This window comes from Equus caballus, chromosome X (assembly GCF_041296265.1).
Source record: "Equus caballus isolate H_3958 breed thoroughbred chromosome X, TB-T2T, whole genome shotgun sequence".
Taxonomy (NCBI): Eukaryota; Metazoa; Chordata; class Mammalia; order Perissodactyla; family Equidae; genus Equus; species Equus caballus.
This window is the reverse complement of record NC_091715.1, coordinates 14308343-14332824: the sequence shown is the minus strand read 5'-3', so window position 1 is coordinate 14332824 and position 24482 is coordinate 14308343. Positions and strand designations below refer to the sequence as shown.

Here is a 24482-nt window from a genome sequence, read left to right as displayed (position 1 = left end):
AGGTGTAGGCACCTTCCACCTAGCCGCATCCCATCCTTCCGGAGCATCTCATGCTCCAACCAGCAGGAAGAAGCAATAGAAGGGATATGCCTCTCACTTTGAGAAGACATTCTAACAGCTCCACATAAAGCTGTCACTTGTATGTCACCAGCCAGAACTCAGCCATACGACCATACCTAGCTGCAAGAGAAACTGAAAAAACGTAATGTTTCAATTAGGTAGCAACATACTCAGCTAAAAATTGTATATCCCCTTCTGTTCTTATCTCCCCAAGTTCCCTTTTCCCTTGACATTGCAAAATCTAAATGTTCCCTTTCTGCACTTTTACTTGTTTTTGGCTTTTGATTTGATTTTTTGAGGCGGGGGGAGGGTAAGCTTTGGGCCATAAAAAATGCAGAGCACAGAGAAACAGGCAAAAGCCCTACAGATGCTAAAACACGACGGCCTTCAATTCCTACCATGGGCTCCTCGCTGACCCGCCTGTCTGCTGTGTGGCTGATGCCTGGGCCCCACAGAGTGCTGTACTGTGGAGGGAGACTGTGTTTCAAGGCCCTGTGGGCTCCCCACAGGAGAGGCATGCGAAAGCACTCTGAAATTCAAGGCCCTCATAGGGACCCGGGCACCTCTGGCTGCCAATCTTCAAGAGCCACGCATTTAAGGGCTCAGCAAAATTTTAATAAAATGTTGACAATCTCAAGGAACACTACAAGATTTGAAGGAACAGGGCACTGAAATCCCAGGGAAACTGCTTGAGAATTGATTCAAGTAGAAATCGCTCCTGGGGAAGCATCCTCCATGGCCATTCCAAAGTCTGTCCAAGAAAGCTTTGTTTGTGGTCCCCATCGGAGGCGGCATCGTACAATGTGCATCGTAAGTGCTCAAAAGTGTGTTCTTTGCTTTTTTTAAAAATGAAATTGGTACGATAACACAGTGAGATCCCTTGTGATTTTTATAGCTCTGACTCCATGTAACTATTGAGCAATTACAATAACCTGGGTTCAGCTGGAGAGACAAAATTACCTGAAAAGAGCTTCTTGGCAAAAGAAATGGCAACACAAAGAAGGTTCTAAAGCCCCATATTATTTTTTTTAATTGGGAATAGAACATCGGGCCCTCGCTCAGAGCCTTGTGCTCTTAGTTCCGATACGTATCCAGTAACTTGGATGTCTGGCTCTCTATACCCTCTCCACCCCCCAGCCTATATTATGTTAGAAGCAGAAAATATAAATGATTGGGCAAATATAATCAACATTTGGGAAACTCCTATCAGCGACTCTGAGTAACAGCTTACAGTGAAAGAAAGTAAACAACAAACCTATAAAAACAGACCCTCCTCCTCCAAATCACAGAAATCTGTGGTCATTCATAGGCACGAGTACTGTACAGCCTCAAAAGCCCATAAGGGTTGTCAGAAATTACAGCACAGGAGAAAAATGAATTTACAAAATATTGAATGGGATCAAAAAAGAACTTAGATTATGTTACTGTGCTCATTATGGGATACTGAAAAGATACAACGTTAAAACATTTCTAATCAAAATAGTTGTTCAAAGGAGATAAACCTCAGTCACCTGAAGAATCTACTGATTCAGCTTCCGCTCATTCTCCCATTATGGCAGATAAACGTGATTCTACAATACTGTCTAATATGCAGTTCCTAATGCAACTGTTTGCAAGTTTTCCATCAAAAACAGTATGGATTTCAGAAGTTTAAATATTCTTTCAAGAAGAGTTATCATATCTGTCTTTCAAGGCCCAATTTGTGTGCCACCACCTCTAATGAAGCCTTAATCTGCCCACTACCTCCTCTCACTCTCCCCTACATTTTATGGCCATGAATTATGGTTATTTATGGATTTTCTCTCTCTTAGGCTGCAGGGTATTCATGGGCTGGGACTATGTCTTAATCGTCCCGTTAATCCCCTCCAACCCCCCAGCTAGGAGAGGGCTAGGATTCCTCGTTGGATATGGTCACTGAAACAAGCTGCATCTGGACTCCTAAGATGCTTCTGGCTATTAGTGAGCGTATATTACAGGGAGGCTTTCAGCCTTGTGGAACATTGAGAGGCTAAATTTCTCAACCCTGCCCTCCCCTCAGGAAAGAGGGTCACTGCAGAGTCTGAGAGTCTAGGAGTGATGCAGGCGCCACTCACTTGGGTCTGTAGATCAGAGATCTTCTCAGGACGCCACTCCTTTGGTCTGCTGCTCGGAGTGCTAGCAGAGTGAATGGCTTTCTGTAATGTCAGAAGATCGGGGCCATCAGAATTGGGCACCTAGAGCAGAATGTGGGCAAGGATTCAATAAGCACACCAATAAGCCTAGTTAAGATATGCAACCACACCCAAGAGAACAAAAGCAAATCAAATCAAAACTAAAAAAAAAAAAAACCAATAAAAAAACCAAAACTCTCCCAATGTTCACAATGCAAGTGATGCTAGTTAAGTTCTGCTGCCCTCTTAATAATTTTCCCTGCATTAGGAAAAATTGGCAGATGTCATGCAGCTTTGTTAAAACCTCAACCCTTAAAGCATTCCCATGCTGTTAGTTTTAGTCGCTGTAAGAGAGAGCAGTTAAATTGGGCTGTACCAGGAATTGCTGTCGTATCCTCATTCCATATTGCAGTTAGGTTATGAACCAGTTCAATAAAACAAAAATTTGTTCCCACTGGGGAAATGATCCAAACGCTGTATTTGGTGGTGCCAAAGAAGTCTAGCAGGCTTTCAGGGATAAGCAAAGTGGGAAAGTATGGTTTGAATCAGATTCCCAAGACACTGCCCATTAAATCTGGGTCTAGCAATCTGCACTATGAGAATGCTGGAAATTTGTGGCACAAATTCCAAACGAATGCAATTGGTCCATTCACTGATTTTGGTGAACACAGAAGAGTAATGCCAAATGCCAAGCAAAAGCTCTGGCTTTAAACTAAGTGACCAGCAAAAGCTAGAGCCAGGCAAAGAGCAAATCACCAACAGAAGCTGTTTTTCACGGAGCCTGCTAGCTCACTTAATTTGGTCAATTCCACTTGGTTTCAGAGAAACAAACTGCCAACCAAGTGTTAACAAACTTTGTGAGCCAAACGATAAGACACTTGCTAATTGTAAGTGTTAATCGAATTCTTTACAGGAAATAGGGATTTTATGAATGCTGTCTGCCGACAATTAATCGAATTCTTTACAGGAAATAAGGGATTTTATGAATGCTGTCTGCCGACAATTGGCTAACGAGACAACCCAAACTAGCCTTTCGCTAGTTTGTTTGTTCAATAATAGCCTTTATATGTGACAACCTCCTTAACTGATTCAGAAAATCCAGAATGACAAAGAATTGATATCTCAGTGACTTTATGGAACTGGCTCAGGTACTTAACTAGCACAAAGAGAATATGACCCCATGAAAATAAAAGACATGCTGTTGTCATCAGTAAAACAAGTTTACTGGAGCAGTTTTCAGGGCTACCATACGTAGAAATGGGTACCATGGGTGGAGTGACTACAGGAAGCTTTTTCAAAGAAGAACTATGCTTTAAATGATTCTTTGAATTAAAAAGAGGAAAGAGGGATTTCTTGATGCTTGGATTCTCCCCGTTGGTGGAATCTGTCTGCAACATAAGATACAAATAAACTAATTGCAAAAAAAAAGAAAAAAAGCTGTTCTTATTGAAACTCCTAGCCCTTGGAAGCCCTCAAAATGTTAAATATTAATAGTCGCTGAAAGAATCTCTCTGTGCTGTGTGTGTCTTTAGAGGGGTTCTGTGTCATTTCTGGACACGAAGATGCCAACAACGTAAATTCAAGACATGCACAAAATTCTATGTATTTAAAGAACATGTGATCATGATCTATACCTGTAATAGGAATGCCTAGAGACCTGCACACATCTATTCACATTAAGCTTACAAAACATTTAAGGATTTATTGTCAGAAATATGATTATTATACAGAATTGTGTTTCAAGAGCTATCGCTGAACTTCAACCTTTTCCTAACTGCTAGAGAGGACTTCAGCAACCAAATAATCCACCATGGAGTCTGCCGATTAGGGAAAAAACAAGATACTGCAAACCCATTTGAACATGGTCAACTCTTGAAGCAGAAATCATCAGTTGGAAGAGGATTATCACTGTTGCAGGATTCTACCGTTGAGGAAGAAGCCTGGTTCTATGCTGTTAGAAATATTCACCCCGTGGAAAATGTCTGTCGCAATTCAGAATACGGGTTTTCAATGTGAAGAAACAGAAAGTTCAATCTTTCACTTGAAGCATGATTACCAGTTAAGATACTAACTGGGATACAATTACCCAGTTGGCCAAGTCACCATATGCTCTGAGGGCTTATGTAACTCTCTGGATATGGCACTGAGGCCACATTTCCCCCGGCGGCTTCCAGATTCGCTCAAGTCAAAGCAGGCACTCTTACAAGACAGAATTATTTTTTGGCACCACTTTTCCCTCTTTTGGACATTTCAATTGTCAGAACTAGAATGTATACGAAGGATTCAGAGCATCTTTTATGGGTACGTATGTGAAGACATTTGAGTAAACTAGCCCAGAAAGTTTCCTGTTCCCATGACAGAGATCCCAGGGCAGAGTTTAACTTGAGTCAGTAAGGAGGTCACAAGAGAGCTCCCAGGAACAAGTGGCCGGAGGCTCTCCACAGACGTGGGCCTGTGGCATGGACTGAGCCTGGGGGCCTGCTACTCAGGAGAACCCACCTCTAGTTCTCTCAACTGATTGTGCCCCTTCAGGTAGCTCACAACTTGCCTGGGCAGTTCCTACAGCAGCAAAACAAAGGAGTTAAGCTAGATTTAGGGCCCACGGAGGCTTTAAAGTGTCCTGCTTCTCTATGTACACTGGGCATCAGATTTCCATTTTGTTGAATCTTATGCAAAAGCCACAATGCTTTAAGTCTTTCAAATTTTGTTTATCTAGTTTTCTTTTGCTGAATTCTAGAGAGTGAAAGAAAGCTAACTTTACTTCTGTTTCAACGTTCATTCGAAGGAGGCAGAGTTAACACAGTGCAGGCTTAGGAGCCTGAGGTCTGGCAGGATACGCTGAGTGCTCTCTGGAAACCTTACTCTGGATACCAAGGTCCTTTAAAAAAATTTTTTTTCTTTTAATTAAAAAATGCAGAGGTATAAACTTTTGGTTTGGAAGGCTTAAGTCATTGTGGTCTGTGCAGAGAGATTTTGCAGTGACTTTACATATCAAAAATGAAATGTTTGAAAACCTAAAAAAAGAGTAAGTTCAAATGGAGAGGATGTTAGAAAGTACTAATTTTCTTATTTACTCCAATCTATACTATTTAAACATCTAAAGTTTGGACCAGATCCCGAATAATGGAGTCAGACAACATGTATGTACTCGGCTAAGGCCACAGTGAGCCAGGGGCTTCAGGTCTAACGTTGGTCTAAGGCAGACAGACAGCAAAAGCTAAAACCACACACAAACCCCCTGCACTTCCTTGGTTCCTGCTACATTCTTCCACCTAATCAGCCCACAGTGGCTACGGACCTGAGGTTCAGAACAAAAAAAAAACCTCGAAGTAAAAATAATAGTGGTTAGGTGGAGGTAGTCTCAGTTTAATGTTGATGACGGAGAAGTATGTTCTATAGACAATGATAAAATGTTTATTTTATTAGCAGTTTAAATATTTTAAGCTTCTCTACTTTAAATCAGGTCTATTTTGTTTATCCAGTCTAAATAACAAATGCAGTAATATTTGATTGAGTGGCATTTTGATTTGATATTCTGCTTTAAGTGAGTTTCAGTGAGAAATACAGGCAGTTTGTTTTTTAAATGAACACTTCAGGAATATTATGCAGCCACTAAAATGAAGATGATAAAATTTGTGTAGTAACATACATATTGTGTATATGAGTGATAGATAGAAATACTATTAAAAGCCAGAATAAAAAATTATACTAGAATGATCACTATTATTTAAAACAAACTAAATAACCACCTTCTTTCCAAATATATACACAGACTAAAAAGCTAGGAGTAAATATACTAAAATCCTACTACTAGCTGTGATAGGGTAGTAAGATTAGAAATGATCATTTTTTTTTTTTTTCCTCAATTTTTCTATAATGAGCTCATTTATTTTATAACGAAACATAAATTTAACAAGAAGTGAAAGAATAATCTAGAAAGGTAATCTAGGAAGGTCTTTATTAATACTTCTAGAACATCTGTGAGACAAAAATCCTTACTTTAGGTATTATATTCTTGCTACTATCATCTATCACATCTTTACTTACAATTGAGTTAAAATTCTAGAATTTTCATAATGGAATGGACCTCAGAAACACTGAATCTAACCTACTCATCTTACAGATGAAATCAATGAAGTCCATCTGAGCAGGCCATTTGGATTATGCCTTTTTCCTTTTTAAACAAATGAGAGTCAATCGTGTATGACATAAAACTAGAAACAAAATCATTTACATGGTTGACTCAACTTTGTCCAGTCTTGAAGGTGCCAAAAGCAAAGGGGGAAGCAGGCCTCACATGGGTGAAGAAGCTCCTGCTGGCCTGGAGGCCTGGCTTCCCCGTGTTTTTTCACGTCACTAACCAGCAGAATCCTTGTTTGGTGGTTCAGTGATGCGATGTGCATGGTTCCATGGAGCCAGCCCCAACTCAGGCAGAGGGCTCCCAAAAGATAAGACTCATTCCATTTCACACTTCAATGACAAGATAAACATGTCTTCCTACTAAAGCAAGCCCTGAAGTGCCAAACACGATCTCCTCTCTATGACTAGGCAGCACAGAAATGCAGCTGTCAACATGGGAATTGGATAACCAGCCAGGGGAGAATAATAAATGATGGTTAGTTATGAATTTCAAGATTTAAACATAAACCAAAACCATTTTCTAAGTTTTCGCATATCTTTAGCCCCCAGAGAGAAATAAACCCTGCCGCTTCATAGTTTTTGCATGAATATAAATTCACATGGTTAAGACGTTTATTGAGAGAGGCTTAAAGTGTTTCCTCTCATCCAAATTAAATTTATTCTATTCCTGGAGATTCTGTTGAATCTAGAAAAGGCTCTGTGAGAGGAGGATAGTTACATAGAATTTAAGACAGAAACATATACAGTGTACACATGTCAAGTCTCAATAAGAAAATAATTCACTTTGATTTTCACGTACAAAGTGTAAAGTACCCACAGACTAATGCAGGCTCATATGCCATTGTATATAGAAATTGGCCATCTACTTACTGTTTGTGATTTCTTCTTTTTCTTTTTCATTGACCTGAAAAAACCTTGTTTTTCCTTTTCCTTGAGTTGTTCAGAATGACTAATGTTTTCAGGACTTTTCCTAAATGGGAAGACATTTTTAATCATATTGATATTTCAAGCATTTTCCTGCCATTATATGACAAATACAATGAAGACTAAAAATGCAGGACACCAGGTTCAAATAGCCATGAAGAATTAAGCACACAGGCAGAGCCTCTAAAAAGCACAGGAGGAACCGAATGTAATCAAGCACAGTTAATGATCAGCCTCTGGCACAGGCTCACTCGAATTAGCAATGTGAGCATTGCTACGAACGATCTGTAACTGTGCTGCAGGACCATTTTCACGCTGCTGAAAACCTCAGAATTAGAGAGTCTAGAAAGCATACGGTTTAAAAGATGCCTTTTCTGTAACCCTCCAAGGGAAACAGCAGCAACATTTTCAATATCTTCATTTTTCTATTTACCTTTTTAAACCAGCTCAACAAGTTCATTATTAGTGGCTTGCCACGGTATTGAACATAAAAAAATCAATGCTGCTACAGACACATTACAAACAAAAGTAAAAATAGCCTGAAATGGGAAAATTCCTTTATAAAAATCTCATCTCTATTTACTAAAACTAAATAAAAAAATAGATAAGGGAAGAAAGAAATGTAGACAGAATGAATGCTTTAATACAAAGCATTCTTCTGGAAAAAAGTTTCTAACTGAAAATACTGACATTAAGCTTCATACCACTGACACCACCAGGTATTTTAATACAAATAGGAAATATTAAAAGACAGTAAACAAGACACCTTGGTCCCAACAAGTTGGCTACTTGTATGTTAACAGAGGCTCTATATCACTTTAATTCACCGTCTTTAAAAAGCAACTCAACTGGTGTTATTCTTGAAAAAGGCACATTCTGTGGGCTCTATTTTAAATTTGAATATCTAAGTGACTGTGGAAAACAATGTTCTCAAATGATTGGATTAGCTATTCCCTAAAATTAAGAGTAGAAACATTAAAGTGACAGAGTTCATTCATATTTATGGTTTTAGAACACCTAATAGTGATGAAGTTACCTGAACATCTAAGAAAACATGAGCAAAGTAGCATTCTTTACTTGATTAAATCTGTGTGAAGGCAGAGAACATCTATATAAACTATTATAGATCCACATGATAGAAAACATCCTAAAACTATTAAAAATATATCACATTTCAAATAATTTTCACTGATATGAAGGAACATTCAAACTACAAGATTCAAAGCTTTCTACATAATAGGAGCTCAATTGTATTAAAAAAGGGTATGTACGTGTACATATGCACACATTTTTAAAAAGGCAGGAAGAAAATACAATAAAATCTTAATAGCAATCTTCTCTCAGTGGCAGGATTATTGGTGATTTATGGTTCCTTCTTTTTAATTTCAACAGCAAACATGCACTACAGATATAATAAAAAGGTTTTACAAACCACACAAAATTTATTTGAAAAACCAAGAACTCAAGATCAAAGAGAACAAGGGACAAGATTTAGAGAGAGAGAACAGACAGATAAAAAACAGCAAGTAAAAACTATGACTGTTTGAAGGAGCAATAATCATTTAAGTGTTCAGACTACAAGTCAATGAGAACACCAAGGAAGTACAAACACGTACTGTAGACCCAAGTGTTCCTGAAACTTATTAAGACCTGCAATTTTGAACATCATTGAGAGAGTTCCAAGTTCCAAAGTGAAAGTTTTATAATACAACACAATTAGTAAAACAACCAGTGTTGGAACTCAGAATGACACATTTATAATTTTGAAAGCTAGCAAATTTCAGACGCGATGGAATGGGTGAGAATGGAACAGTGAGACAATTCTTAAAATGCAGTGTTCTGCTGTTGGGAAAACCCTTGCATCCCAATGACAGAGTGGGCCTAGACCCTGGGAATTTGGTCAAAGTTTCTTACGACAAGTACTTTTGGGATTAAGGAGATGAAACCCTTGCCTGGAGCCTAAAGACAGGCTGCCCTAAACTTGATCCCAGGCTACAGCATCCAGTCACGTTAGGGTTCTAGGGAACCCCAGCCACCATCTAGTCCAACCAGTCACACTATTTTTAATGTTCTGTAATTTCCAGAAGTTAAAGAATTATATGCTTGTGATATAGCTTATGTCCTTCCATAACGGGGTCTGCACATAACCTAGAAGCACAGCAGAGTATTCAGATTAACGGATAGAAGCTTTTACCAAGCAGAATGAAAGTCAACAAAATCTCAAAAGCCTGACAAGAGTCAGCAGTAAAAGTGCTTTCTGCCAATCCAGGAGATCTTCAAGGGGAACACGCTCATCATGACTACAACCTCAGGATGGGAATGGGCACTACTATAAGAACCTTAATGCTGGTGCGAAAGGAAGGGAAGGCTTAAGACACTAGTCCTAGGAGGAGGAGGATTTGAGTGGGAAGAAGAGTGTCTATCCAATAAGATGAAGGCATGAGGAGAGGGGCAGGGGGCAGGGTAATGAAAGAGAAGAAGGAGCAGAGCAAAAAGTCTAGTGTTTGCAGTTTCAATGTCCCCAAAACCCAGGGAAGATGAATCAAATGCCCTCTGCAGGGTCTTTCCAGAGGTACTGGAGAAACCAGAGCTGGCAGGGCAGAGGGAATGACGGGGAAAGCATCTTCAAACTGAAGCTGAGCAGAGGCAGTGGGGCCAAGATCCAGGTGGGGGAAATCTCAGAGGCCAAAACAAAAAAGGAAATAAATTACCCTTGAACTAGAGGATGACAGGAGTGAAGCGTAAGTGTGCATGCATCACAAAAGACACAGAAGGAAGTCAGAGAGAAAGAGAAAGAGCGCAAGTGGGAGAGAGAAAGGGAGAAGCTACACTGAAACATATACAGAGAATTAAAAGAGAAACAAAAGGGAGAAAATCCTGGCAGAGAGACTCAGAGAGATGGAGAGAAGCTGCCTGGAACATAGGCACCTGAAAAGCTGTGTGTTATACCAGAGAATGAAGAGAGAGACTTGGACATTTACAACCGGTACTGTGCCAAATGGGTAAGAGCGAGCCCCATAATCTATCTCATTTGTGAATTCTGGACCCTGCGATTCTACCTGGTATGGCTGACAGTTATGTGCTGAGCTGAGCTAACTGTATAGGTAACAGATGGGTCCAAGAGGAGCAGCACAAGAGAAGGACAAGTGGGCAATCACATAAATCTCAGGGACGGGAGCTTTGAGAAGGACCACGCAGCTAGTCACCTGGCACATTTTCCAGGGCTGATAAAACAGCAGGGAGGGGGTAAGGATGATGGTACGGGGGTAACAGGGGTAACAGTCTCCTTCCTGCACAGTCATGGGACTCAAAAGTTATCTAACACAACAGCTATTTCCATAAGAGGTCAAAAGGAAAGAGAGAATTTAAAAGATTCACCTAAAAAAGGGAAGGAATTAAAATTGACTGAATCAAAGTCAGCTTGCACTTCGTACATGCCAAGCCCTGTGTTAAGTGTTGCAGCTACAGAAAAGAATGAAACAAGTGTGACCTCAAGCTGCTCACGGATTCCAGGCGGGAGACTCAGAGGTCTGACGGAGGGTCAGACTCCCGGGGCTTCAGTATAACCCCGTTGGGAGTAGCCTGAAGGTGAGCGGAAGAGGAGAGGGGCACTTGCCCTGCCCCGGCCCTACCCTGGCAGTGTGACTAGGGTGGTCAGTTAATGTCCGAGAAGAGAAAATCAGGGAATAATTTTGTGAGTTATGGCGGCAAGTAATAATGGATACCAATATATTCATAACTTTACGAGAAGAAAAAGCTGGGGATTGTACGAGTGAGTGACAGCAATTCTTCACTTAACTACTAGGATTTCTAATTAATTTGGTTTACTGTTTAACCATCAATTTTTAACCCAATTTTGACAGCAATCCTCCTAAACATATTTATATACTTTGCCTTTTTAAGCAAAGAGCAGCCTATTTTATAAATACATATTCTACATGGATATCTATTCTATGTATGAAACCATAAGGGTTAGAAATGATCTTCCCACTGGGGGCCTGAGAAAATGCAAAAATACCCTCTTCTCTCCACAGTATTGCTCGGGATCATTCTCCTCTGCACACTGTATTGTCACCTGGGATTATTTCTTGCCTGACAATCTCAGCGCCAACTGCTAGAAATGTGCATAAAAGAAGAATAAACAGGCTCATGGGGAGGGTAGAGGTGTTTTCCCATTAGTAAAGATGATGCATCTGACTGCATTAACTCTATTTCTCTTGTTCTGCGATATTTTGGCTTATTTCCCAGTTCTTAACTGGATTCTGGATAGCTGAGATGGCCAGAATAACCACCCTGGATCTTAGACTACAATATCTATTTATCACTTTAAAATATGACATAGTAGATTGATTTTTCCATTGCAAGAAATGTGTACACTGTACAAATAAATATTCCCTTCCCAAAAGAAATGTAAAGTACTACTATCAAGGAGAAACAGACTGACCTTAGGTAACTGATAATTTAGGAATAGCAATTCACTATGTTACCATAGCAAGGTTCGTTCATGTGTTTGTAACAGTTATCAAACTGCATCTCTCTCAAATATACACAATATGGTGAACCAATGAGAAATTTTGTTTAAGGAAAACAAAACAAAGACAAATCAAGCTTAATGAACGACTAAGACTAAGTTAGATGTGATGCATGAAGGAAAAGTATCGACAGCATTATCATAAGGAGTAGTGGGAAGAAAAGAATATTGCCAATTTATCATTGGCAATTCTGGAACTCTCTCAAGCCTCATAAAAGTAGTATCAGAGTAGGGATGACTTGATGAAGATTTGTGTAAAGTTCAACACCTCAATTGTGCCTCTAATTCTTTCTAAAACAACTGTTTTCAGGTTTCTACACATACCCAGGTCTAAACAAGCTCTACTCAAACTGATTATCGAAAAGACAGAAACAATATGTTGTTAATACTACCTATCCTATATTTGGATTTAGTTTTGATCTGACCTACCTAATTTTCACAGGTCTATATTAATCTATAATTGATACTCTTTTAAACCATCACCACTTCCTCGTGCAATGACCAGTAGGAATAACACTTCCTTCTGCACTTCTGTGTTCTCACAATTTAGACACTATTCTTAGAGCTTGTCAAAGTCACAGTTGAAAACTGTCAGTGCTAGTGACTAAAAGAAGCCGTACGTGTGCTCTCAGGTTAATGTATAGGAGATCTTGCCTACAGTTTCAGGGAGAAAGAATGCACCAAAGGTTATCAGCAAAGTAAGTGGAGACACCTGCCAAATCATACTGAAGTCAGAGGACATTAACAATAAAAGTGGCCGTTGTTAAGAAGTCACAACAGGGCCAGGCACTGCTCTAGGTGCTTTGGATGGTTTACCTCATTTAGTGATCACATGAAGCCTAGGAGGGAGCTGTTATGCTTAGACCTGTTCTACAGATGAGGAAACCAAGGGGCAGAAGGGTCAAAGTTACATGGCCAGAAGGGGACACTAATCAAGATATCCTACTTCCAGAGTCTAACTTCTTGTCACTAATATTAAAACTCTCATTTCATAAATAAGGCAACGGATGTAAAGTGTGCTTATAAAAGTATTTACAGCTTTAAAAAGATCATTTTTATTATTGTTTTTAAAATAAGTAAGTTATTTTCACCATAGGGCACAGTAACACTGAAACCTTGATATAACCCTACCAATAGGGTCCAAATTGTGAAATCACACAGAGTTAGGAGTACTGACCTAGGCCCTTCTGTGACCTCCAGCAACAAATACCACAGATGGAATCTCTGACAAAATGATCTGATTCTAAATTCAGTGTGTTACAGTGATACGCCATTTTATTCTCTTGATGAAGAATTTAGTAGTTCTATGAAGTACACATAAATAACCCTCACACCTAGATTCTGGGCAGCTGAGAATATAAAGTCTACATTATTAAAAAAAAAAGAAAAGTCCTTACTCCCCAGATAGATCTGCTAATGAGACTTGATACACATTATAATTCTCTCCCCAAATTTTTATTACATATGACCCAAAAAGATAAAAGGATAAACAAAGTTGGTGCCTCATTTTAACCTCTGACTACCATTACGTTTTTGTGGTAGCATACAGGGTTGTTCCCTTATTTCTCTCCTTTCACCCCGAATGAAATTCAGGTGGCAGAGAGGTGAAAGACACGAGCTTTGGAGTCAAAGCCTATCTAGGTCTAGATCCCCGCTCCCTCCGCCCTGTTACTGGCTGTCCAGCACCGAGCAAGCTCCTCACCTTCTCTAAGGTGCAGCGTCCTCACCTGTAGAACGGGAGCCATTCCTACTTCAAAGGCTGATTGTGTGGACTGAGTGAGCAGTGCACACAAAGTGCTAAGCAAACTGTCTGCTACGTGACTCAAGAGCAACAAGAGAGGAGACAGCGGAAGACATCAATCATGTCAGGAGAATGCAATGGAAGACTTATGAGGTGTTTACTGACCCAGGAGATTTTTTTCTTTTATATGATATCTAATATAAGTGCTGAACTTATATGTAGAAACCACTACGAAGAATGACAAATCATATTTTCCTTATCAAACAATCTCTCTCAAGAAAGAAAGGCCAAGCAGGAGAAAGAAAGCTAAAAGTTTATCCAGAATTTCTTTGAAATCTCAAATCTACGATTAAAAAAGAAAACAAACCAAAATACTCACCATGGATCAAACGCTGGTTGTCTTTTTGAGTGGTTAGTTCCAGAGCCGCTTTCTGATGGTAGGGAAGAAACTCTGGTTGACACATTATTTTCATGGAATGAATTGTCTGGACGTGGAGACGGCACTGAATAAAGAAAAAATAAGCCACTGATGTGCCCCCTTGGTCAAAGCAGTTCTCATGTTATTCAATCGCATTTTCTCTCACACAAAGAAAATAAGCTAACAAACTGGTAAAATCCTCATCTGCCCTTCATTATAACTTGTGTTTTCTGAGGGCGGAGGCATTCCAGGGAACATTCTCCCTCTCACCACTGCTCACGACAGTAACTTGCAAGGGTCAGTTAACGCCAGGTAATTATGGATTCAAAACATAAACTGACCTGACAGCTGACAAATTGAACGTTGTAGGATATTTTAAAGTATGAATATGATAGCACCCCCACCCCCTGCCACTGTTTTGACATTCTTTGGAGTTGAGGCTTTCTTATATCATAGACTCAACTATGCAAACTCCCTTCTTGGTCTGAAGTGACTCCTAACAATATGGGTGCTGGAATATACAAACTACAGTTGAGGCTTTATGCTTGGGAGGCAGTATCAATTTTGCATATTTTTAACTAAATTCCAAATAAATTTGATTATTTGCGTAAAAATACTATTTTTCTCTAGGTTCTCAATCCAAGAATGAACAGAAAGACAAAGCACAACGCAAGTGAGTAAACACTTTTCTGCTTTTTGGGGGGGAGGGACAGTTACTATCTTTTCTCGTCAATTTCTAAGCTTGGTCATAAATCAAAATACACTGCAAGTTTCATCGCAAAAGGAATACACAGGCTGTATATCAAGATAAATGACACCATTTCACTTGACTCTTGACCAGAAAGACTGGAAACAGGAAGTATTATGGAAACATCTGTCATTTCAATGATACTACTAAATCAAGATTTAGTCTCCAGATGTTTCACCTAGTTAAATCTTTTCCTTCTATTTCTAGACTTTCTAAAATAAAAATATTCTACCTGCCAAACCCTGAAGTGGATTATGAGGAAGAAAAATGAGGGACTTTGGTGATATTAACCAATTTAATTCACTTGCAATCAAAATAAAATGGTGTTTTCAGAGGTCAAAGACTAACTGATTAATTAATTTAAAACTTCACTAACATTTCATGTCAAAGTATATTCTCCAGACATCTATAGAAATAATGTGTATAGTCCATTTTGGAAGTAAAACAGTGACAAAAGAAAAGGCTTTTGCTCATGTACACTACAATATTTTATTTTAACTAACTTTAATCTGAATTAAAATTTTACTTCCATAGGATTCTAAAGTAACTGTGGCATCAGGGGCTGGCCTGGTGGCATAGTGGTTAAGTTCGCGTGCTCTGCTTCTGCAGCCTGGGGTTCACAGGTTCGGATCCCGGGCACAGACCTAGCACCGCTTGTCAAGCCACGCTTTGGTAGCATCCCATATAAAGTGGAGGAAGACTGGCACAGATGTTAGCTCAGTGACATTCTTCCTCAAGCAAAAAGAGGAAGACTGGCAACAGATGTTAGCTCAGGGCCAATCTTACTCACAAAAAAAAAAAGAAAAGAAAAAAGAAAGAAATGCATTAAAAGGCATATTGGATGCCTTATGCTTTTTTCAAAGGTGGGGCTGGGAGAGAACAGAGGAGCCTAATCATTCAATAGACATTTAGTCCTAAATAACACTTGTATGCATGTATTTAGCTCAGGTTCCTAATTAAAATGACCAAGCAGTTCTCCATGTTCCCTCCCAATTCCTGCCTCTTTCCAGCTGTCCTCCCTAATCAACAGAATAGTGAGAAGCCAGGCAATGTGGGCATGAGCGGCTGTAGAAAGTAGTAGTGACCCTTGAAGGCTTTGAGAAGCTGAGCCTCCTGGACCTAGGACATTGTCCCCACCCTAATGGGCTTGGCGTCAGTCTATCCACTAGGGGCTGGGGCTTCTCAGGGGCTCTCACTTTATTACCACATAGCTCCTCAAAGGAGATGCCTTTCTCTGTCAATGTCTCCTAAATCCACACAGCCCCCGAAGCATGTTTTCATTGTCTATTAAACACTGAAGTACATTTTTAAGGTTGTGCAAGTACACTTGAAGACTTTCTTTCATTCAGTCAACAAATGTTTATGAAACTGCCAGGCAGTGTGCTAGTCAATGAGGGTAAAAGAGGAAAAGATAGAGAACTTAACATCTTTGAGGGCTTTGCAATCTTGTGAGAAACACAGACAACGAATCAGTGCCGTGTGGTCTGTGTTATGTTAGAGGCCTAGGCAAGGAACCATGGGTGGAACAGAGGAGGAAACACTTCATTTCGTCTGCGTGGGCAGGGAAGACATCACACGGCAGAGGACCTCAAAGTAGAATCTCAAAAGAACAGAAACAAGCTATGCAAGCAGGGGGAGGAGCGCATGTCAGGCCAGACAGGGGCAGGCCTGGATGCGAGTCCCACAGGCTGGGCACCAGAGAGGAGGGGGAGCAGCTGGAGAGGATGGCAAGGGCCAGGACACGGAAAGTCTGGAATGCCATCTTAGGGAATTCAGATATTGTCCTGATGCCAATGGGAAGCCAACAGAGGACTCAGCAGGTGAGAGAGAGAGGACTGGAGTGGGGGTCTGGGGGGACAATGGGTTGCCTTGCTCTATTTTTGTCCCTGTAGCATTTCTTACCTTTTACTGCTCTATATAATTATTCCATTTAGTGTTGCTCTCTCCTCATGAGAACGTGAGCTCTGTGAGGGTAGAGACCTTTGGCTGTCTTGTTCACTGACATGTTCTAAGCTAGAACAGTGTCAGGCAGACACGTGACATGGATAAATATTTTATGACTTAACTGAATGAATGAGGGGTGGGGTCAGAACACAGCTTCAGAAAGATCATTCCAGGGACTGTTTCAATGGCGACCTTGGCGAGAGGGAGACCAGTTGAGAGGCTACTCAAAGAACCCAAGTCAGATACAACGAGGGCCTGAACAGTGGCACCCATGGCAGGGAGAAGTGCTGGAAGGCAACAGCGCAGGCAAGAACGACGCTGGTCTGATGGCAATCAGGGCAGTGAAATGTAGTGAGGGGCGAAGCCTGGCGGTTTAGTGACAGGGAGAGGGGAGAGGGCCCTGGTGGGTGCTAGGGGCCGGGCTTACCTCTGTAGAAGCTGCCAACTCTCCTTGGAACAGGATCATTGTATAGGTGTCTATTTTCTTTAGGGGCAGTGCCATCATCAGAGTGAGGGTCATGATACGATCCACCCTGAGACAGGAAACAGGTTTATAAAAAGTAAAAGACAGAGCATGGACAACGTGGCCTGTGAACTTAGAACAGTGCCTAATTGGTTTATAATTTACTCTAGGCTCTTTTAAAGAGAAAATTCAGAACTGTGGCTTGAGGAAAACCACTTACTTTACAAGCAAGTACAAATTATTTGCAGGAGATGGAGTATGAACACATTTTAAAAGATTGGTCATTTGACATCATTACAATTTATCTTTACAGGTACATTTTATCATAAAAGACAGCAACTCTGGAGAATTCAGACCTCAGACTTCTGCCGTGTATGGAATGAAGAGGGCCCTTCTCTGGAGGACTCTTTAACGGAAGATCGCGCCACAGTCATCTCCGGAGGGAGCTGTTCTCCAGGCTGGAAGTCAAATTTAAAAGCATTTATAAGAGTGCCCTGTTCCCAAGAACGAAAATCACCTCAATCACCAGGGGCTTTATTTGGTAGAACCAGTACCTCAAATGGCTAAAATAAAAAATGTTGGTTGGCTAAAACACAAATTGTCCCATAAAAGAGTGAATCGTCTGATGAATGTAAAATAAGTCAAACAAATGTCACACAAATGGAAAGTGAAATTCTCATTAAAGTCAAGGCGAGCTGGGAATGAATTTCTCTGAAAATAGTTCAATTAATTATTAAAAACAAAGAAAATCCTCTTCCTAATATCTAGATAGTCATGGTTCTGAGCAGCACTCTAATTAGAGATTCTATTAGTTAATCTAAAATTTCTCTAGCAGATTTTGGGCTGAGTTCTCCAAAAAGAACTGCGCAGATCCAAAATTATTTTTCATGAAGGTCTTATATTAGCAGATTCAGATGCAAACAAATGTTCTTTGAATATATCAACGAATAGAATCAGTATTCTTAATAACTAACTATTGTATTATCTTAATTCCCTAACTACTGTAGCTTATGGACTTGAGTTCTCTTCTCCATCTTCCCAAGGATAACAGTACTTATATTTCATGTATTTTCTTAATCATAATCATGACAGCGCTCATCTCCAGAGACACTACCTATTTCTCTCAAGGAAGTGAGTCACAGCTAAGAGCAGCCTTGGTCCACAATGGTGTTCACTGAGGGGAAAAGTAGCATTTTCTACCCTTGGAAAAAAAGATTAAGGAACAAAATTACCAAGCCATTAGGAGGAGTTAGCTGCATTGTGTATCCGTACATTACACACAGAAAGACTATTATCTTGAGCCTTTCGTGATATATCAAAAACATTTTATTTAAAGTTCAAAACATGATTCTATCTTTCTCCCCCTCACTCCCCAAATGTACTATGAAAGGATTCTGGGCAGGAAATCACTAATGTAGCTTTTCTTCTTTCTACTTTGTAACAAGATCTCATTTGAATTTTATCACCTGTATTGTTTACAAAGGCCTCTGGAAAAGTGTTTTAGAAAACACATGATTTACATCTAACCTAAACTCTTAAGTGACAGTGTCAGCCCAGTCCCCTTGCTCTTGAAGGTGGCCACAAGACTTTGCAAGAGCATGATTCCCACCATTTATTCACAGCTTTGGTTACTTGTCAAGCCGTCTGCCATCTTTGTGCCTTTAAACTTGTACTTTCTTGCAGCTTGGCACTGTACTCCCAAACTGGACTTAAAAATTCAGTAACAGTTGGATCTATGCTTAGGCCAGTCACTGTTTATAATTAGCTTATTTCCACCATGCTCACAAAGTCTTTTTTCTGGAACTCTCAGAGAGCCAGTCCATTTGCCTTTTCCAAGTTATAGCTTTTTGTTTTTCTTACTTCTTCTCTGTTTACACTATGCTTAATGCTAGCATACTTTACCTGGCTCTGACCTCCATGTAACGTCTATGGGCAGCTACCACACTCTAGAGATCTTTCTAGGCCCTAGAGGTTCTCTTCTCTCTAGAGGGATCCTCGGGAGCTCCTCCGACCACTGGTCTGACTCCGATCATAACATCTCCTGCCATGTGTATCTCCACCATGTGCAAGTGTGTATCTCCTGCCCTTCTTCTCCCCTGGGCACCAGATGGTCTTTCCAACCTTGTGGAGAAACACCTCTGCTTAGGGGCCAATGGTCACTTCAACCTGAACATGTCAGCATGACAGCGTGAAGAGTGCTGGCCTAGGAAACTAGACATTGCCTCATGATCATAGCTCTGCCCTGAACTAGTGGGGTAAACCTGGGCAACCCACCCAACTTCTCGGAACCTCAGCATGCTCATCTGTGAAATAAAGGGGTTGAATTAGGTGACTTCGAAAGTCCTCTCTTCTACTCTGAAAGAAGCCCTAGAAAAGAAACCATGAAGGCTTCTTTTTCCTATATTGAATCCTTCAATTCACAAGTCCTGTTGTTTTTACTTCTGAGGTGTCTCGAAAACCCACTCTTTCTGTTTTCCCACTCGAACTGACTTAGTCCAGAACATACTCTCCCCATCTCATGCTTAGATTATTGCAAAAGCCACCCCGAATCTGGCATTTTTCACTCCAGCAACGTGAAACAAGTTGCAATCCCCACAGCACAGCATGCTATTTAATGTCTTTATTACCCTCTTTTCCTCAAAGTGCTCTGTTCTGCCCTCCCTTCGAGCCTCTTTCCTGATATCGTCTCTGCTTTCCTCCCCTGGCTAAATCCCAGCAGTCTCTGCTCAGATGCCTCCTCTCCTGAGGCCTCTCACAAGCCCCTGTCGGGACCGCGCTACTCCTCTCTGTCCGAGGCACACACACCTCCAGCACAGTGCGCCACGCAGCCTCACAGTATTAGAAGGGCCTATCCATTGGCAAATGTGTGCCATCTCCTCTCCCCCAGCTCGCACACTCCAAGTGAAGGAGGACTACATCTTTTTCATCCTTCTAATTAGAACTTATCGTGGTGCCTTGCTCAGTAAATGGCTGAACACATCTTCATTCTTTAGCCATTTAAAACCTTTGTCTACACCTCAGCTCAGAGCAAGACCTTTATTTGCCCCTAAAGCCACTTCTGACTGCTCCTGCTCACAATGATCTCTCCCTGTTCCCAACTCCTATTTATAGCCAGTGCTATAGTAATTTGGTTCTTAATTATTTCATTGTTATCATGTATAATTTAATCTTCCCTGAGAGAAGATAAATTTCTCAAGGGCAAGAACCCCACATCAGACACTCTTTTGAGTGTCTGAGAATATCCAGCACAGAGAAGGTGTTCAACGTCTAAAGAACAGCCCCGACAGAAGCAGCAACAACTAAAATCTGTTCGACGCTTACTCTGTGCTGGGCACTGGGCATGGTGCTTTATACACCGAGTAAAATCCTCACAACACTCAGATGAGTAATCTGAGGCACAGAGAGATTTCATCACTTTCCCAAATTTACACAGCTTGAAGCACATTGCAGAACTAGGATACCAACCCAATCTGTCTGGCTGCCCAGCCTGAGCTCTTAGCTGCCTTGCTACACTGACTGCTGAGTTACTGACAGCCTCCTCGTCCCCAGCACTCATCTTGCTAAGCCTCCCATGACATTCTCCATCCATATTTCCTGGAGTTCTGACACATGCTGATGAACCTATTTTCATATCCTCTAAAAGGGACTTTCCCTATATGAAACCTTCCTTCTGAAATTGGCTTTTCCCCACCTTCATTTCTTTGATGCAGGTGAATGTTTCATATCGCGAAAATAGAATTTAAAAAACATGTGTTCTATGAATGCTACTTCTTTTAAACAGGTTAGTGTCAGTTTTAGAGTATGAAGATCAGTAAGACGGAGGAAGCATTAGGCTGAAAACATTGCTCTGAGATTTAAAAACAACCCAAAAGAATGAAAATTAACATTTATCCTGGCCTGAAGTTAAATTTACCTATAGTTCTAGTTAAATTTAAAACTTCCAATTCAGCTAAGATATCAAGTAAGGTATTAGCAAAATGGTTTGATTTAAGCAAATGTGGTTTGGAGAGATTAGAGAAAATCCCCATAAATTCAGACCGAATTTTGAGAAAATTAAAAACTAACCCATATATAGCTGATAAATTCTATAATAAATCAAAATAGGATTCTCTCAACAAAATATGCCAGAAAGGAACATTTAAGACAGGAAATAGATTTCTAAAAACGAGCTTTTTGAGTTCTCTTGAGTACTCAGTGATTGGCTTAAATAAGTAAATTATTTCTTTTTTAAAGATTAGCCCTTTAAATATTGCTTCCCTGAATGCATCCGATCGAGAAAGTACCACCTCCTGCAGTAGGGAAAATCGCAGACTGACTATTCACACCCCTGCACCACCTTCCCAAGCTGAGCAGGATCGGGGCAATGTCCTAAGCTGTACCTGAGGCGATAAGAGCTGCAGGCTGTTGGCTCTGGCCGCCATCCCTTGCCCTACGCTCAAGCTTCCGTCCAAGCCTTTGGCTCTCACTTTGTCCCGGGTCACGTACATGGAATGCCGGTGTGGGCGTTGCTGGGAAGAGAAAGGGCTGGTGTAGCCCAGCCCATATGAAAACGACTCATGAGGTGCAGACAGTGAATGAGAATGGCTGCTGTCCATGTGCTCAGGCAGCTTCAACTCCTCCATCGTTTTAGAATGCCTGGTTGTGGTTCGGCGTGAGTCGAGAGTGCCCTCACTTCGGTTATTTCTCCCAGAGGGGCTGAGCAAAGTTCTGGTGTCACTGTGCCTGGTGGGGGTTGGGCTGGTGGGAGAGTTCAAGTCCAAGCAGCTGGATGGAAAGTACCTACTGGTATTAGACTCTGTAATTTGGGCCCTGGCTTCAGAAAGGTTGCTCACTGACTTGGAGTCACTCAAGGCCCCATGGCTTTTGGCCTTGGTCCTGTAGGAGGGACTCCTAGAGGACTGGGGAATAGTGTCAATGTAGCTATGTCGACTCTGTTTTTCACTGGGCTGCAGTGTTCCCGCTTTGCTCTGAGAGCTTTCCATGAATGAGTGCCGGTTCTGCTGAGATCTGCTGCTTGACTTGAGGTACTTTGTGCCTGGGCCTTCCGAAGGCTTTGGGTCAATATTAAAATCAAACTCTGTCTTTGACTTGGCTTCTTTTGGGCTGAGAAGGTGTGGCATGTTGTTGTTGGTAAGATCTTTGCTGGTAGACCCAGGCTGGCTGCTTGCTTGGTAGGTTTTGGTGTGCATGGGACTAAGAGTAGCTCCAGCAAGGTTTCCATTTAGGAAGCTTTCATTGGCAGGAAGACCTTCATCAGCCCGGGGCAGACCCACACTTAGGTTCTGGATGTCCTTGCTGTTTGATCTGTGGTGAGACTGCAAAGCAGCACTTTTGCTGGCTTGGTTTCTATGTTAAAAACAAGAGAAGTATATCAGTTTCCCTCAATAGCAGACACGCAAAAAGCATCATTAAAAAAAAGGACAAATACCTAAGACACCTCAAAGACTGAAAAAACTCTGTCTAATACGTGCCAACAATTAACAAGTAACCCTAAGAAGTAAGTTCCTTAGACCAAGTCAGTGCAACAAAGCACCAGTCCTGATGAAATGATTTTGGCATCCTTAAATGCTCAGCTAACTTGCTGCCAACACAGTTTCAAACTGATAATCTGGGGGAACATGCTTTTGCTATATTGGTGCTCACATGAGTGTTTGTTATAGAACGCCTGTTAAGAAGAAGAGAGCTGAGCTGTAGGCAAACTCTATAACTTTTTTGCCTGCTTGAATGTCAGAAGGCAACATTTAGACTTGAAGGTCACTGTGTTCTTTGAACTTCGTTTTTATTTATAAAACTTACAGCCTGCCTCAGAGATATACAGTCATAGACACAAACGTCTCTTTTGTCTTTAGCCCGTATCATCAAACAATGAGAATCCTAGCAATGCATTCAGTAAAAGAAAATGGCACTCTAAAAAGAAATGTAAATTGCCTGGTGAGGTTTGTTGGAAAACATGGTGATCGATGTTTACGTTTTGGAGAAGCGGCACTCCTTGGGGTACTTCAGACACCTCCAGGTGCGCTAAACAGGAACGCATCTCTAACTGACTAGAGGGGTCTAACGAGTTAATTTCTCTCCAAAAGACACAATTTATTCTCTTCTTCATTTCACAGGTCATTATTCCAAGCCGTCTGAGGCCTCCTTTAGGATTTAAAGCTTCATTCCCTACTTGGTTTAAAATACAAAATATAAATCCAGAGGAAAACCTTGTCCTCTATTCAAAAGCTGAAAATGACATCATAGCAAAGTCAGTTTGATCTATTGTAACTATTTACAGGACCAAATTGTAGTTTGAGATAGGTGAGAATGTTTTCAAATGAAAAATAATTTACACATTTCCCTCTTTACTATGCATTCAGAAAATTTTGCTACAAATATTGCTATTGTTAAAGATGGTTTGATTTAGGAGAGTTTTGCTCCCATCACATACTAATTGGAAGAAAAGTCACATTTTTTTTCCTGTAGAATGGTAATCTGTGAAATTATGCCTTCCCATTTTCCCTATGAGAACCCACACTTGCTCAGGCATCAAAGGTAAGGGCCTTTTCCTCTAGTCCTACCTTCCAGAGTGTTAACAAGTATCTGCTATCAAGCAAGCCTGCAATAGTGTGGAAGGCTTCATCTCCTAAATGCACTCACTAATCTCTCTCAGTTCGGTTACAAGAATTGCAGCCTTAAATAAGGTCACTTAAATATGAGCCAACTAAATGGCAGATCCCAAACCCAGCAAGAAATTACAAAGAAAGGAAAGTTTCACTTTCTGTTAAATGATGTCAACAGAGTCTATCCCCAGATCAATAAAGGACAGTCCCGGTATCCCAAAGGCATCAGGTTTTAAACCATTTGAGTCATTTGTCAACTTAGATCTCGGGAACTAAAATATCTTGGCAACTTTTCAAAAACCCAAACGATGATAGACAAATAGTCTCACCCATAAACAGATCCAAGTGTGTTCATTATTCTCCATTTGCCCAACCCCTAATCCATTTTCCACTCCTCTCTGCCCCATCCTGGACCTCAGGAGCCCAACACTGCAGACTGCGGCACCCAGGCTCCCTTACCACCTAACTCCCAGGTGGGTTTAGCAGTGCAAGGGGCTGGAGCCTGTCTTCCCTGCTCCTTCCCAGCATCAGCATCCGGACTTAGATTGGAACTGTGTCCCTCCAGATTACAGCTCCCACGGGGTGGCTCCTCCTGCCTGGCTCCACTGGGTTCTCATAACCCTATTTCCAACCCTTTCTCCTTCAGGCCTAGAGAGAGGAATAGCAGAGATAACACATCCAGATATTGTGAAACATCTGAAGCTCCAAAGAGGACCAAGAAAGGAGAGAGAAGACTGAAGACAGCTGCTAGAGCTTTTGAAACT

At 40.9% G+C, this 24482-nt stretch overlaps 1 protein-coding gene across 12 annotated transcripts in view; it reads right to left on the bottom strand.

The window, feature by feature from the left end:
- The window catches only part of CDKL5 (cyclin dependent kinase like 5), a 202334-nt gene that overhangs the window by 23457 nt on the left and 154395 nt on the right, over positions 1 to 24482 (bottom strand). For 6 of the 12 annotated variants that reach the window (XM_070258224.1, XM_023633572.2, XM_070258225.1 and 3 more), the window contains 6 exons: positions 21499 to 22465; positions 17476 to 17577; positions 17084 to 17189; positions 13926 to 14049; positions 7221 to 7320; positions 2154 to 2273 (listed from right to left, as the gene is read on the bottom strand). In XM_070258224.1, the coding sequence (XP_070114325.1) occupies positions 2154 to 2273; positions 7221 to 7320; positions 13926 to 14049; positions 17084 to 17189; positions 17476 to 17577; positions 21499 to 22465 (1519 nt within the window). Of the gene's footprint in view, positions 1 to 2153; positions 2274 to 3475; positions 3599 to 4559; positions 4770 to 7220; positions 7321 to 13925; positions 14050 to 17083; positions 17190 to 17475; positions 17578 to 21498; positions 22466 to 24482 lie in introns of those variants that run through there. The other 6 variants (XM_070258222.1, XM_023633569.2, XM_023633570.2 and 3 more) reach the window with 3 other exon arrangements.